The following is a 16,442-nucleotide window of genomic DNA, read 5'->3' as shown; positions in this document are numbered from 1 at the left end:
TTCTTTATTGAAATATTTTAAATAAATGAGTAAAAGGACTAAAATACCCTTTTGTAACCTTATTTAACAGAAAATAATTAACTAGATTAGGGCTAATGAACAAAACAAAAAACATTTGAAAACATTAAGGTCAGAACTCATCAATTTTAAAGATAAAGGACACCGTTTGAAATTTGGCATTATAGATAATGGACAAAACTTGTAATTCACTCTTAATGGAAATTTAGAAATGAAATTACCATCCTTTTATGTATTTAAGTAATAAAAAACCTACAAACAAGAACTAGTATTCACGCATAAGATGTGAAATCATTGTATGCAAAATCTCAATTTGTAGTATATAACATGAATTGTTTGATTATGTGTTAAATTAAAAATTGGGTAATATTATACGAATTGCAACAAGGAAAACAGTGAACTTAATTGATTACGGACACATGAGCTAAATGGCTAGCTCAAAGCGAAGTGTACGCTATCATTGAGCGCTACCTTCACAGTTAATACCAAATAGTCAACTATTTTTAAGATGAAAATTACCACTACAAGCTACAAAAAAAGCACAAACAGTTTGAGGCTTAATATCTGTCTCCTCATTTTTGTGAAAATTACCACTTCAAACAAACCAGAACTAAGATTCGATTTTATCAAGAACACATGAGCATCATGTAGAAATATCACTCCCAAGGACGACAGAAGTGACAGCTGAACAGTGGCGTAGGACAGAGTTCCAGTGTATGAGCATACGGAGGAGGTTTAAGCTGATTAGAAATCAATTCAGAAATTATAAGCTGGTATAATTCTAGTTCGATAATAGTTTTACCTGCTCGTATGACCCAAACTCCAAACAGATTGCACAAGTCTACTATTCAAGAAAATGAAAGTGAGTATTTGTTTACAGAAAATGAAAGTACTTTGCTTCCCATAACTTAACCCCCTTGTAATGACAAAAACTTAATTATATTACATGTTAGCAACTTTATGAGAACATAAATTTATTAAACAATAAACTTGGATAGAACTTTTTGAATCAATGATTAATGCTATCATTGAAACTCAAGAATGTTGATGATGATTCGCCATCAGTTAGAATCGATAGTTCCTCCCCATAAACCATCGAACTGGTTTTATGTTGAACGGTAGAGGGAACATGCGACCTTCGTATGGTTTCTAACTCTATAGCAACTTCTTTCATTGTTGGTCTATACTTTCCGTTCATATTTAAGCATCGCATTGCCAGGTTAGCCACAATCAAAAGCTCTTCCCTTGTACCCTCTTTAATGACCGTTGCATCAAGAATTGACATAACACGCCCTTCTTCCATAGCCAACATAAAATGTGTAGCCAAACTTCTGTTTTCACCAAATCTAGTTAGAGAAATTGGTCTTTCTCCGGTTAAAAGCTCAACTAAAACAACTCCAAAACTATAAACATCACTCTTTTCAGTAAATTGGCTAGACTGAAAATACTCAGGATCAAGGTAGCCAAAAGTACCTTTGACTAAGGTAGTCAAATGAGTTTGATCTAATGAGACGAACCTTGAAGTTCCAAAGTCTGAAACTTTGGCCCTGTACTTTTCATCCAAAAGTATATTGGTGGTTTTGATGTCTCTATGGTATATTGGAATGGAAGTAGACGAGTGCAAGTAAGAAAGTGCTCCTGCAATCTCAGTAGCTATTTGCAATCGCATGTCCAAAGAAATTGGGAAATCGTCAGTTTCATTGTGAAGCCGATCATACAAGGTACCATTTGGAATGAACTCGGAAACAAGGAGAGGGACGTTTGTCTCTAAGCAACATCCCAATAACTTGACCACGTTCCTATGATTGATTTGGGAAAGAACAACCACCTCATTGATGAATTGTTCTAACTGACTTTCATCAACTATTTTTGATTTCTTGACTGCCACTATCCTTCCATCTACCAACATTCCTTTATAGACTGTACCTTGACCTCCTCGGCCAAGAATTCTATTTTCATTAAAGTTGTCGGTGGCCTTCTGCAACTCATGTGATGTGAAATGTATGGTTTTATCAACTAAAGACGGGTCTGCTTCTTCTTCTTGTTTTAGAAGTAAACCACCATTGCGCTTAAAGAATCTTTTTCTTTGCCTCCTTTCTTTTGTTTTTTTAATCACTTTGTACAATAAATAGCTGATAACACCAAGAAAAAGTACACCCGTACTTATGCTAACACCTGGATAAAGATCAATACAAAGTCAGTAGTTAGTAAGTAGACTGATGGTAGCTGAACTTCCCCAATTATGTTTAAATTTGTTTTGATGTTTATAGAGAATGCATTTCTTTTTACAAGTAACCATAACTGAAGTATTCACGGAGTGGTTTCATATTGTCATGTCTTTCGTTGTGGCAACTTAATGTAATCTACTAACAAATTTATAATGTCAAAATTTGTACACTGCCAAAAGATGCAACTGGTTGGTTATGGCTTATGGAAAAATCTCTAATCAATTAGCCATTTAAAGTTAGAGTTTAAATGTCAAGCACCGAATGTGACGTTTGCCTAGCCAAAACCAAATCAACATACACAAAATTGTCGATCAGTAGGTAGTGGATACCAGACATACATGGGAGTGTTTGGGCTTCCAGTTGACAGGTTATGAATATCATGTTGAAAACCTTATTAGGGGCAAAGGGGGAGATCTTGAAATCACTAATCTCTACACATCCAAAGTGCAAGGGTTTATTAGTATATAGTTAAAAGTTAGTTATATGGCGGTTACAAAGTACAGGGACCAAAGTTGACAATCTAGAAGTTGGTAACTTCCACCCAGATCGACATGTCTCCTTGGGAGACACCCATTCGTGATCAGTAGCCACAAGGGTGTTGGGTTGTGGAGGATTTGACTAGTAGGGGTGTTCTTAGTTACACTCCTTCTGCAGCTAGCAGGGGTGTTCTGTGTTACACTCCTTCTGCAGCTAGCAGGAGTGTTCTCTGTTAGTATAGTTTAAAGTCAACAACCCTAATTGTAACCCACTATATATACTTCTCATTCATGTCTGTAAACTTTTGAGCACCTAATAAAGAAAAGAACTAGTTGTGGGAGTGGATGTAGGTTAGATTCGACCGAACCACTATAAATCTTGTGTTCTTGTTCTTGTGATTTAGAGTGTGTGAGTGTGTGTGCTTGCTGATTATTGTTCTAGTATTTGTGGAATCGTGTTCTTGGCCCTAACAACTGGTATCAAAACTCAGGCTCTTGATCGATTCACACAAACTAGGAAAGAGGTGAAGAAGAACACTTACCTGTCGAAGAACAAGTCGTGGTCTCGGGTTTCAGTCACAGTCGCAGGCATAGCGTATAGGGTTTCTGAACCAGCCGCCGCTAGCACAACCGCCACCACCGCCGTCAGTTCCTAACTCCGATTAGGGCTCCGATTGAAGACTTTGCTACAGATTGCGACTAGGGTTTCGATAACCCAGTAGCCGCCGCCGCCTAGGGTTACAAAATTGAAGACCATTGTTGCTAGATATCGCATCTAGGGTTTCAAAATCAAAGATTAGGGCTTTTGATTTTGCACTTTGGTGACTGATTTTGTGTAGTGCAGAGGGCAGAGCGCAGGAAGAAGAAAGAACAGGGCACGTTCTTTTTTTTTGTTTCTTTAAGGGAAAATCAAGTTTCCCTTATTTGCAGAAAGACCCCTCAACCTTTGGCAAGGATCTTATCAACCCAAGTACTTAGAGAAACAAAATCGTACACCAGTGATCAGGTGTCATTTGTTTCAGTTGTTTCAGTGCTGATTTTCCTTTTAGTCTATTCTTCGATTTTAGTTTCGTTTAGTCGTGTTATTTGTTATCATGGCAGAAGACGGGAAGGTGCAAATCGAAAAGTTTGACGAGAAAAAGTTTGGTTGGTGGAAGATGCAAATTGAAGCATTACTTTGTCAGAAAGACTTAGATGTAGTGCTCGAGGATGAAAGGCCAGAAAAAATGCCACAAGCAGATTGGGATAGGTTGGATAAGAAAGCCAGGGCAGTGATAACACTTTCTCTATCGGAGAATGTTGCATTCAACATCCAGAAGGAGACCTCAGCTAGAGGAATGATGGCAGCATTATCAAATATGTATGAGAAGCCTTCTGAAGCGAACAAGGTTTATCTTATTCGAGAGCTTGTGAATACCAGGATGAGGGAAGGTGATTCAGTTACAGCGCACATCAATAACTTAAACTCGATATTGTCTCGGTTGGTGTCTGTGAACATCAAGTTTGATGATGAGGTTCAAGCCCGATTGTTATTGTCCTCATTACCCGATAGTTGGTCCGAAACCGTAACTGCTGTTACGAGCTCTTCAGATACAAACAAGTTTACGTTTGTGAAGATGCGGGATCTTATTCTGGGCGAAGATGTCAGAAGAAGAAATTCAGGTGGATCATCGGGTGATTTAATGCATGTTGGCAGAGGTAGGGAGAATAACAGAAGTAGTGGCAGCAAGAACAGAAAGAGGAGTCAGTCTAGGGCTCGAAATGATGTGACCTGTTGGAACTGTAAAGATGTTGGACATTTCAGGAATCAATGTCCAAATGAAAAGAAAGAAGTTAATGCTGCAGTAGACCACTCAGATGATGAACTTTTGATCTGTAATGTGGAGAGCAGTGTGGATTCCTGGGTTATGGATTCGGGTGCTTCATTTCACTCTACCCACAGCAGTGAAGCATTAAGGAATCTTAAAATCGGGGATTTTGGCAAGGTACGACTTGCAAATGATGAAGTCTTAGATGTCACAGGCATGGGTGATATTGACTTAGATACTCCAGTCGGATCTACGTGGACTTTAAGAGACGTGAGAGTTATTCCAGGCTTGAAGAAAATGCTTATTTCAGTCGGGAAGCTGGATGATCAGGGTCACGAGGTTAAGTTCGGTAGTGGACAGTGGAAGGTAACCAAGGGAAATTTAGTAGTTGCACGTGGCAAGAAGAGAGGCTCATTGTACATGGTTAGGGTACCGCCTGAGGGAGAGGTTCTCCCAGTTCAGAAGAAGACCAAGATCGGGTTCACAGAATCTCGTGGGCAAAAGAAGGTTTGCTTTGCAGATGGCAAACCCAGAGTCACAGGTCAGATTCAGGTTGAACGTGCTAGAAAAGGTTCAGTAAAACCAGTCAGGGGCATTCGTGGCAGTGGGAGCACGGGTCGTGCTTCAGTCTGAGTGACCAGACGACAGTGGGTTAAGAGAACCAGTATTCCAGCTGTCAAAGTCTCTCCAGTTGATTATCTGCTTTATTCGGAGAGTGTTTGTTCTCAAGATTTTCCAGGATCGGGCAGTTCATGTCAGTGGGAGCCGATAGGGACAGAGAACGAGTCACGAGTAGTGACTGATAAGTTGAAGCTCAGTGGGAGCTTCAACGGGCCTTCAGGTTAACCGATGAGAAGGCCGCCCACAACTAGCGAAGATGGAATGTTTACATAGATACTTATGAATATGAAGTTGCATGGAGTGCAGTTTGAAGTTGTCAAAGCCTCCAAGTGGGAGATTGTTGGGTTGTGGAGGATTTGACTAGTAGGGGTGTTCTTAGTTACACTCCTTCTACAGCTAGCAGGGGTGTTCTGTGTTACACTCCTTCTGCAGCTAGCAGGAGTGTTCTCTGTTAGTATAGTTTAAAGTCAACAACCCTAATTGTAACCCCCTATATATACTTCTCATTCATGTCTGTAAACTTTTGAGCACCTAATAAAGAAAAGAGCTAGTTGTGGGAGTGGATGTAGGTCAGATTCGACCGAACCACTATAAATCTTGTGTTCTTGTTCTTGTGATTTAGAGTGTGTGAGTGTGTGTGCTTGCTGATTATTGTTCTAGTGTTTGTGGAATCGTGTTCTTGGCCCTAACAAAGGGAAGACAAGGGACGCGACCTTTGGAATATGGGACGCACCTCTTCACGTTTAATCGCATCCACACAATCCAAGAGACACATCCGTTCATGAAAAGACTCGTCTAATCACTCGCACCCATTAGAAACTATAAATAGGGCTTAGAATTCATTTGTAAAACTCATTCATTCCATTGTATTCAAATTCAAGTTAGTTTATCATTTGCGATCTAGATATCAAAGATCATTCTGGGCAACAATTGGTATCAGAGTATCAGGCTCTAGGTATCGCAGGGATTCTCGATCAGGTTTTATCTTTCAATTCGCAAGTTTCAGTTTAGTTTTTATTTTCGATTCAAGGTTATCGAACAAGGGTTAGGAATCTAGGGTTTTGATTCCGGGGTTTTGTGCGAATTAGATTGATTGATTGTTACCCGTCGGGTTATACACGGGTTAAGAGTTGAAGGTTCTAGAAAGTCAAAGTTTACCGGTACAGGAGTTCGTATTGGTGGTTAGAAATTTTTGAAACAAGAAAAATAAAAGTTTGTCGAAAAAAAGTGAAGATTGTTTCGTTAGAAGATATGTCAGGAACAACCGGACCAACTCCGCAAATCGTAATTCAAAAGGAAGGAAGTTCTCTTTCGCAAGTGTAGTGTCCCATTTTGAAACCAACAAACTATACGGTTTGGGCAAGTCGCATCAAAACGATTTTGGAAGTGAATGGACTTTGGGAAACGATTGAACCGGCAGAGAATACACAGTCGGATGTTAAGAAAGATAAGTTGGCAATTGCTTATCTATTCCAAGCAATACCAGAAGATGTCGTATTGCAAGTTGCAAATTGCAAGACTGCAAAAGAAATTTGGGAAAGTTTGAAAACAAGACACGTTGGCGTCGATCGGGTATAAAAGGCTCGTTGGCATACATTAATGTCAGAATTTGAGTTAATGCAAATGAAAGAAGATGACACTGTGAACTCTTTCTCCGCAAAGATAAATAGTGTTTTTACATGGGCAAGTGAATTATGGACAACGCCGAGTCAACCGACTCTGGTACGCAAACTCCTAAATGTCGTGCCAGATAAGTTCACTCAGATTGTCGCCTCCGTGGAACAGTACTCCGATCTAGAAACAATGACGCTAGAAGAATCAGTCGGAAGCTTAAAGACTTATGAAGAAAGGCTAAGGTTAAAGAAAGGAAGCCCAGGAGATAGCCAAGATAGATTGATGTTTACACATCATGACAACAACTCATGCAGAGGAAGACAGTTCAGAAACCGCGGGCGTGGCAGGTTCAACCAACTGCGCGGAAATTGTCGAGACAATAAATACAAGCAAAGCACTAAGAATGAAAGATCTTCGTATAGACCTAGAGGTGGAAAGTCTAAGAATTGGAGGAATTTTGGAAGGAACCAAACAGACATAAGTAAGATCCAGTGCTTCAAGTGTCAAAAGTACGGACACTTTAAGAAAGATTGTCCTGAGAAAGAAGTCGTGCAAGAACACTCAAATCTCGTCGAGGAAGACGAAGCACCTGTATTGCTAATGGCAATACAAGAAGAAAACGTTGCTCAAGAAAGGGTTCTACTAAACGAAGAACGCATAAAACCAGCAAGTTACGCAACAAAAGATGAAAGTCTATGGTACCTAGACAACGGGGCAAGCAACCACATAACAGGAGTGCATAGTCACTTCAGAGAATTAGATGAAAAGGTAACGGGGCAAGTACGTTTCGGTGACGGGTTGCACGTAGAGATTAAAGGCATAGGTGCAATACTACTGGAATGTCTGAACCAAGAACAGAAGATTGTTTCTCATGTATACTACATTCCAAGTCTAAAAAGCAACATATTGAGCCTCGGACAACTCACAGAAATCGGTTGCAAAGTAGTTATGGACGGAGACTTAGTAACAGTCTGCGACATAAATAGAAAGTTGTTAATGCGAGTCAGGAGAATGAGGAACATGTTGTATAAAGTAAAATTGAAGATTGGAAGGCCAATCTGCCTGCACTCAAACACAGAAGATTTAGCATGGTTATGGCACGCAAGGTTAGGCCATTTACACTTCGATGCTATTAAGGAAATGACTCGAAAGAACTTGGTACATGGAGTTCCACAAATAAGTCATGCCAATCAAGTATGTGATGCGTGCTTATTAGGAAAACATAGAAGGACACCATTTCCAAATTAGGCGAAATTCTGATCTTTAAGACCTCTAGATTTAGTCTATAGAGATTTGTGTGGTCCTATATCACCACCAACACATGCTGGGAGGAAGTACAAATTTCTACTTGTAGACGATTGCACTCGCTACATGTGGGCATAACTACTAACTTCCATGGATCAAGCATTCGAAACTTTCAAGCGGTAAAAAAAAGGTGGAGACAAAAACATAAACCAAGTTAAAGATGCTAAGGACGGACATAGGAGGAGAATTCACGTCAGCTGAATTCAACAAGTATTGCAAGGACAATGACATAGCAAGACAGCTTACAGCATCGTATTCCCCACAGCAAAATGGAGTAGTGGAAAGAAGGAACAGGACGATGTTATCAACTACTCGGAGTATGCTCAAGGCAATGAACATGCCACAGAATTTTTGGGGTATTACCACTTCAACAAAAGAAGTTAGACAATAGAAGTGCACCCATGATATATACTGGAATAGAAAAAGGATCAAAGGCATACAGATTATATGATCCGGCAAAGAACACGATATGTGTCAGTAGAGATGTAAAGTTCATTGAAGGTCAACCATGGAACTGGAATAGTTATATGGAAATGGTAAATTCAAGGAACCCCGAATGGACAAACTTTGTCATTCAAGAAGATGAAAACCCACCAGTGTTGTAAGAAAATGAACCAAGTAGTCCTGATAGTAGTGGGCCACATCATGAAGACTCGGGAGTAGATCAGACAGAAGAACCAGACTCCTATGTAACCCCGCCAGCACATTCGTACAATCAAAACTCATCAAGAAGTTCAAGCAGATTACCAAGTAGAGGTCCATCTACATCTGAAAGTACAACAGGGAGTAGTAGTGACACACTAGTAAAACTAAAACTGAGAAGTCTCAAACAACTATACAAAGCGACAGAGGAAATTCAAGTAGATCCACAAGAATTACTACTTGCTGAAGAAGAACCAAGGAATTACAAGGAAGCATCTAGTGACAGAACATGGATTGAAGCAATGAGGGCTGAGTTAGATTCGATAAACAAGAATAACACTTGGAGATTGACAGAGTTGCCAAGAGATCATAAGGAAATAGGTCTAAAGTGGGTATTCAAGACTACGAAAGATGCAAATGGAAACGTTGTCAGACACAAAGCAAGGCTGGTAGCAAAAGTATATGTTCAGCAACACGGGATAGACTTTGATGAAGTCTTTGCACCAGTAGCACGCATAGAGACAGTTCGACTAATGTTGGCTTTAGCAACATATCAAGGTTGGGAGGTATATAACTTAGACGTGAAGTGTGCATTCTTACACGGAGATCTCAATGAGGAGGTCTATGTCTCACAACTAGAAGGATTTGTAAAGCCAGGAGGGAGATGAAGGAAAAGTCTAAAAACTATCAAAAGCTCGGTATGGATTAAGACAAGCACCACGTGCTTGGAATACAAATTTAGATCAAACCCTAAAGTCACTTAACTTCAAGAAGTGCACTTTAGAGCAAGCAATCTATACAAGGACGAGTAAGACTTCTACACTGATAGTCGGAGTCTATGTTGATGATTTGGTAGTCACTAGATCATCAAGGAAGGAGATAGATGTTTTGAAGTCTCAGATGGAGAACAAGTTTGAAATGAGTGATCTAGGATTCCTAGCATACTATCTGGGAATAGAAGTTATTCAAGCAGGGGGTGAGATAGCCATCAAACAAATAGGCTATATCAACAAGATACTCAAAGACGCTTATATGTTAACCGGCAACGACATACAAATTCCTATGAAACCAGTAACACTGTTAACAAAGACTGAAGAAGGAGATCTAGTAGATGCAACACATTACAGAAGCCTGATAGGTTCTCTCAGGTACTTATTGCATACAAGGCCAGATCTATGTTACTCAGTCAATCTGCTTAGTAGATTCATGCAAGAACCAAAGGAGCATCACTTGAAAGCAGTGAAGCAAGTACTACGGTATATCAAAGGAACTAAAGAGCATGGAATCATCTACAAGAAGCAACGAGGATGTAAGATCACAGGTTATAGTGATAGCAGTTATGGTGTTAATACAGACAAAGGAAAAGGAACAACTGGTCTCGTATTCTACTTTGGAGAATCACCTATAACCTGGTGCACACAGAAGCAACAGACAATGGCATTATCATCATGTGAATCAGAATTCATGGCTGCCACTGCAGCAGCATGCCAAGCACTATGGCTTAAAAGATTACTAAGTGAAGTTATAGGCTGGAAGAAAGAGAAGATAACACTAAGGGTGGATAATGTCTCTGCATTAACACTCATGAGAAATCCAGTCTTTCATGGAAGAAGCAAGCACGTTGATATATGCTCTCATTTCATAAGAGAATGCATGGAGAACGAACACATCAATGTGGCACACATTAGTGTAGAACTACAATGGGCTGACATACTAACAAAGGCACTAGCAAGAGTCAAGTTTGCTACAATGCGAGAACTGCTCGAGTTCAAGATCTATAACAACTCAAGGATGTTCAAGATTAGGGGGTGAATGAAATCACTAATCTCTACACATCTAAAGTGCAAGGGTTTATTAGTATATAGTTAAAAGTTAGTTATATGGTGGTTACAAAGTATGGGGAGCAAAGTTGACAATCTGGAAGTTGGTAACTTCCACCCAAATCGACATGTCTCCTTGGGAGACACCCATTCGCGATCGGCAGCCACAAGGGAAGACAAGGGACGCGACTTTTGGAATCAAGGGACGCACCTCTTCACGTTTAATTACATCCACACAATCCAAGAGACAAGCCCGTTCATGAAGAGACGCGTCTATTCACTCGCACCCATTAGAAACTAGAGTAAGCTTCAATTTTACCCCCTGGGGTTATATGTGATTGGCACTCCTACCCCCTCCCAGGAAAATTTTACTGTATTACCCCTTAACTATTGAAAAACGCTGCAATATTACCCCCTAAGGGGTAAAATTGTAACCTTACCAAAAGGGTATTTTTGTAATCTTACCCATATTTATATAGTAAACTTCAATATTACCCCCTTGTGCTTTACCTAAGCCGACACGTTTAAACCCTGTTTTATTAAAGTGTCTTCTCCGGCGATATTCCAACCACCGGAGAAGCGTATTCCGACACTCCGGCGATATTCCGACCATCGGAGAAGTGCTCTTGTTCTAAATTCCACCATTAAAGTGTTCTTGTTCTAAATTCCACCATGAAACCCAACTTTTATCTTCTGCGAATCCATTCCAATCGGAATTGCCCATCCACTTCTTCCAGCCTGTCCAATCTTCAACCAAGATAATACCAAAAACCATATGGAAAGATTAATGAACGAATATAAATCCGATTACTCGCAATCCTACAACATCGACCAACATTAATCATGCTTCTAAGAACTTTTCGAATGGATCTGTTGTGTTTCGTATGTGGAGAATAAAACGAAAGGATTTAAGGTAAAGGATATACCGATACGATAATGGGAACGCTCGATGCTTTTTCGACGAGCTCGGTTCCTCCGACGACTTCCGGATTTCTCCGGCGAGGGTACGTAACTCCGGCAGGAACTCAGTGACGTCTTGGATTGTCCAGCAAGTGTGCAGGAGGTTCCAAAAGGTGTGGTGGTGCTGAAACATTTTATGTAAAGCTTAATGTTTCGAAATATAATCCTTTGGTTCCATTCTTTTCAAAGTTTCTGAAATCGATTTTAGGAAAAAGCTAAATTATTGGGTTGTTAATTATGGAAGTTTCGATCACTGCCAATTAATCGAGAAAAAAAGAATAAAAAAGAAACACAGCCATGCCTTAGCTGTGTGTGGGCGACAAACTGTAAAAGGGGGTGCTCGCCCGTTTGGTCAACGAACTGCTATGGTGTGGAGTTAAGTGCTTCGGTGGTCGGAACATCTCCGGAGAAGGCCGGAGTGAAGTGCTCCGGTGGTCGGAACATCGCCAGAGAAGACACTATAATAAAACAGGGTGTAAACACGTTTGTGAAGGTAAAACACAGGGTGTAAATGTGTTATTTACTTCTATTTTCTTATTATTATCAGGAGCAAAAAAGTCTTTTCACATTTCAGGGGGTAATATTGTAGCGTTTTTCAATAGTTGAGGGGTAAGACAACAAAATTTTTCTGGGAGAGGGTAAAGTGCCAATCACATATAACCGCAGGGGGTAAAATTTGCAGTTTACTCTAGAAACTATAAATAAGGCTTAGAATTCATTTGTAAAACTCATTCATTCCATTGTATTCAAATTCAAGTTAGTTTATCAATTGCGATCTAGAGATCAAAGATCATTCTGGGCAACAGATCTGTCTGGATAAGGAAACTTAAGAGTTAACATAAACTAAATTTCATGGCAATACAGAAAACGCAATTCGTTGATTCTACTAATTCCAGATTAGTAATTTTTGCGATAAAACTCTTGTAGAATTTTAACCAGATGCATATAGGTGTTTCCTATGCTTGTAGGACCTCAGAATGTTCGGTAGGAAACACACTCTGAACAACTAGAACATCATCTTAGGTGTTAGTAATATTGTGGGATATTCTGACGACTTCATAGTTGTTTGTCTATGCTCCACATGACGATTCTTTCAAACAAAGGCTCTGGGAGGAGCTACTACTTTTATGAAACTTATTGATGGCTATTTGATATTTCTTGGGGACTTCAATGTGGTCAGGTATCCAGAAGAAAGAATGAATTCCAAGTTTTGCGACTCTAGCACTGATTATTTCAATGATGTCATTAGAAATGCATGCTTATCAGAGTATATGATTGGGGTAATTGATTCACATACAATTCAGAGGATGTGAATAAGCTTAGCGAATTCGATAGAATCCTGTTGTACTCCTCGGTTGTCAGTTTATGGTGAAAAGTAGGGTGAAACTGTCAATTTCTTTAATATCCTTATATAACCAGTTAATTATGGTTTGTACTCAGGCCTCTAAATTCTAGCTAATCCGCTATTTAATTTCCGTTAATTAATTTAATATGTATGGTCAATACTCTTATACATATGCACCTGTGTGGGACAAAAAATTTCCTTACACACAAAGCCAATCGATGAATTAAAGGATGTCCAGTAGTATATCTATCTGTCGCTAAACGTTGATTGTATGACGTGCGATAACATGTGTAATTAATGTGCGTAATCATAAAAGCATAAAGAGAAAACATTACCTAGAATCACACCAAGAGAAGTTCTTTCATCGCCATAACAAGTGAAGTTCTGACCGAAAACTAAACCATCAACGTAAAGTATATCGTCCCTGTTACAATAACCTCCCCTATCTTCACACCTTTTACAAACTCCTGTAGGATCTTCATCACCTATAAGAGTTAAATTCCATGTCAGAAAACAAACAAACAGACAAACAAAAGAACTTACCAAAGTAAACAGATATATACTATATATTGAATTACATACCACTTTCGTGCTTGCATCCATCTATTAAATAAGGGTTTCCTGTTCCTTCTGAATATGTATTGTAGCATTTCCATGTATCCAAATTAGTACCGTTAACAATATCCAAACTGAGTGTTATCGGGGTTATGCCATCACAACAGATTACTTGATCGGTGTCTGTTAGAGTCCACAGAAGCGATATGGGAATAAAAGAGGTATTCCTGTCAATAAATAGGTTAGAAGACCTTCCTTGGTCATATGAAGTTTCATCCACCAAGAAGGCAGACCCACAACCTCCATCTTCCTCTTCCAAGCGGGTGATGTTAATGCTGTACGACTTGAGACACTGAGGAATTGGAGTTTGACAACAGCCAATTCCAAAACAGCTGTTTCTATCTCGAAGTGTAACACCACTGCATGCGGTTGAACACGCTGTGAGCACTCTCTCATTATCTATCATAGCAGCCGTACCACACCCCTCAAAAACAAATTTATTGTGGAATTTGGAGAACAAGAAAGGGCTGCTACCAAGATTGATGCCCATAATCTCATTGCTATGCCGAACTTGATTTTGGCAATCAGTGATCCTTGGCGTACTAACAGTGACGGTTAGATTTTCCAAGTTAACACCCAAGACTTCCAGGTGGTTGAGTGCAGGTAGATATGGCTTGGAGGAGTTGCAGTCAACTCGGTACCATTGGTTAATAAAACAATCTGCACCTATTCCAAAAGGGAATGGAATCGTCACATTTCCGCACTTATCACTGCACCCTGTCTTGGCATATTTTGCAATTTCTATGGAAAGGAAAAAGAGTAAATGGTAAGCTTGTGATTACTTGGTATTTGTAAACAATAACTATCACAGCAGAAATTTAAGTGGGTGCCGATGTTTATAATGGTGTTATCGATTGGTTAAATAAACCAGAGACGGGTTTATTTATAAATCTTGGAAACTTGGAATTTTGTTAGCAAGGGAGTACATTACATATTTATCTAATTTATTTGAATTCATAAATCTTGAAAATCAAAATAAACAAATAAATACTATATATTGAATTACATACCATTCTGTGTACATCCATCTATTAAATAAGGGTTGTATTCTGATGATTGTATATAGTTGCATTTCAACGTATCCATTAGAGTACCATTAAACATATCCACTTTGGGTCGTGTCGGGTGCATCTTATCACAACAAGTGACTTGATCCAAGTCTGTTAGAGTCCACAGAAGCGATACGGGAATAAAAGAGGCATTTTTGAAAATAAATGGGTCCGAAAGCCTTGCTTGGTCATATGAAGTTTCATCCACCAGGAAGGCAGACCCGCAACCTCCATCCTCCCCTTGCCTTTCCATTCCGGTGAGGTTAATGCTGTACCACTTGAGATAATGAGGAATTGCAGTTTGGCAACAACCATTTCCAAAACAGCTGTTTCGATCGCTAAGTGTAACATTGAGGCAAGCCGTTGAACACCCTGTGACCACATTCCCATTATACATCATGGAAGCAATACCACACCCCTCAAAGACAAATTTATTGTGTGATTTGGAATACAAGAAGGGACTCCTGCTAAGATCAATGCTCGTTATCTGATTGCTATTCAAAACTGGGTTTGGGCAATCAGAGATCCTTGGCATACTAACAGTAACTGTTTGATTTTCCACGCTTATAGCCAAGACTTCCAGGTGGTTGAGTGCAGATAGATATGGGGTCGAGTTGTTGCAATCAACGATGTACCATTGATTAACCGAACATTCTGCAGCGATTCCAAAAGGGAATGGAATCGTCACGTTCCCGCACTTATCACTGCACCCTGGTTTGGCGTACTTTGCAAGTGCAGGTGATTTTGCTGTTAATGAAAGAAAAAGGAGTAAATGCAAGTGTGGATGAGAAAACATTATATTTGGAAATAAGAAGATCATAATGCAGGAAATGTTTATGTTTATAATGGAATAGTAGTTATCAAGGGATATATTATTGCCGGAACCTGCTGAGAAATAAACCAGGTATCCACAAGTCAACGCCTTGCGTGGACAAACCTGAACATGGAATCGTAGTTATCCGGGGATGTATTATTTGGTGATAGGACTACTTATTTTGTTTATTTCATAAAATAGAGTAAAATAGATAAATAAATGGCACGGTGTGGAAAGATATGGATATTAATTTATATCAATATTTTCTAAAACCGGTTTTTAAATCGTACGGGATTAAGCTCATAAATGGTTTAACCGGGCGATTCAACCGGATTGACTAATTAACCCTATAAATCCATAAACTACAATTTCAAATAAAAAAATAATAAAAAAACTACATCATTCCATAATAAAAATATTCCAAACTTAATCCAAAAATTCACTATTGATACCTTTTCGGACGTTAAGTTTTACTAAGAAGGTAAATCGTCACCTTTTTGGGCGCATAAAGATTAAAAGTCCAAATTTTTACCTTTGTCTAGTGTCGGTATACCGGTTTAAACCTGTATAACCCAATTTACTGACGATACAACTTCTTTGTCGTTCACTCAGTTTACCAGTATGATGATTCGTGCCGGCGAAACGTCTAGCATCCGATTTAACCAGTACAACCGACTGGTTGAAACCGATTTTTAAAACTTTGTTTTATATTGAAACTTTATAAATGCGGGCTTGAGGTTTTAGTGGTCTTTGAGTTTTTATAAACTTGTATTTAATATTTAGCGTCGAGACCCGCAAGGCTGGGTTAATGTTCTAGAGGCCCTAAGAGTGAATTCATATTCAATCCTCCATATTTATGTGAGTGGATTCTCTATATTTTATGTAGTGATTGTGAGTGGAAGAGAGAGAGAAAATGTTATCGGTAAATTGGGTTAGACGTTGGTTGTAATACCCCGAATCTTAATGTGCTGGTTATAAACGTGTGAAATATGTAATTTATATTTCATATATTGTTAAACAAGTAAGATGATTGTGTGAAAGGTGAAATATCTTGACAAACCTTGGCTAATATAGGAGACCGTTAATATTAATAATTAAATATATAATTTTATTTACCTTACTCCGTT

The 16,442-nt window shown here is 39.1% G+C and overlaps 1 protein-coding gene across 1 annotated transcript; it reads right to left on the bottom strand.

Moving 5' to 3' along the window:
* Positions 1-836: 836 nt before the first annotated feature.
* LOC110903830 (wall-associated receptor kinase-like 8) lies at positions 837-15,428 on the bottom strand. Its single transcript, XM_022149625.2, has 4 exons — positions 14,463-15,428; positions 13,420-14,193; positions 13,173-13,322; positions 837-2,193 (listed from the first exon to the last, which is right to left on the bottom strand). The coding sequence occupies exons 1-4, from the start codon at positions 15,319-15,321 to the stop codon at positions 1,028-1,030; spliced, it is 2,949 nt and encodes a 982-aa protein (XP_022005317.1). The 5' UTR covers positions 15,322-15,428; the 3' UTR covers positions 837-1,027.
* Positions 15,429-16,442: the final 1,014 nt, after the last annotated feature.

Source organism: Helianthus annuus, chromosome 14, assembly GCF_002127325.2.
Source record: "Helianthus annuus cultivar XRQ/B chromosome 14, HanXRQr2.0-SUNRISE, whole genome shotgun sequence".
In the NCBI taxonomy this organism is placed as follows: Eukaryota; Viridiplantae; Streptophyta; class Magnoliopsida; order Asterales; family Asteraceae; genus Helianthus; species Helianthus annuus.
The sequence above is the reverse complement of the archived record's forward strand: the minus strand, read 5'-3'. Positions and strand labels throughout refer to the sequence as shown.

Excerpts from the sequence above, each read along its gene's own strand:
- LOC110903830 (XM_022149625.2), bottom strand. The coding sequence starts at position 15,321 with ATGATCTTCTTATTTCCAAATATAATGTTTTCTCATCCACACTTGCAT. Across the intron at positions 14,194-14,462 it reads AGATGGATGTACACAGAATG|AAATTGCAAAATATGCCAAG; the intron begins GTATGTAATTCA and ends TCCTTTCCATAG. Across the intron at positions 2,194-13,172 it reads TTCTCTTGGTGTGATTCTAG|GTGTTAGCATAAGTACGGGT; the intron begins GTAATGTTTTCT and ends ATCTTTATCCAG.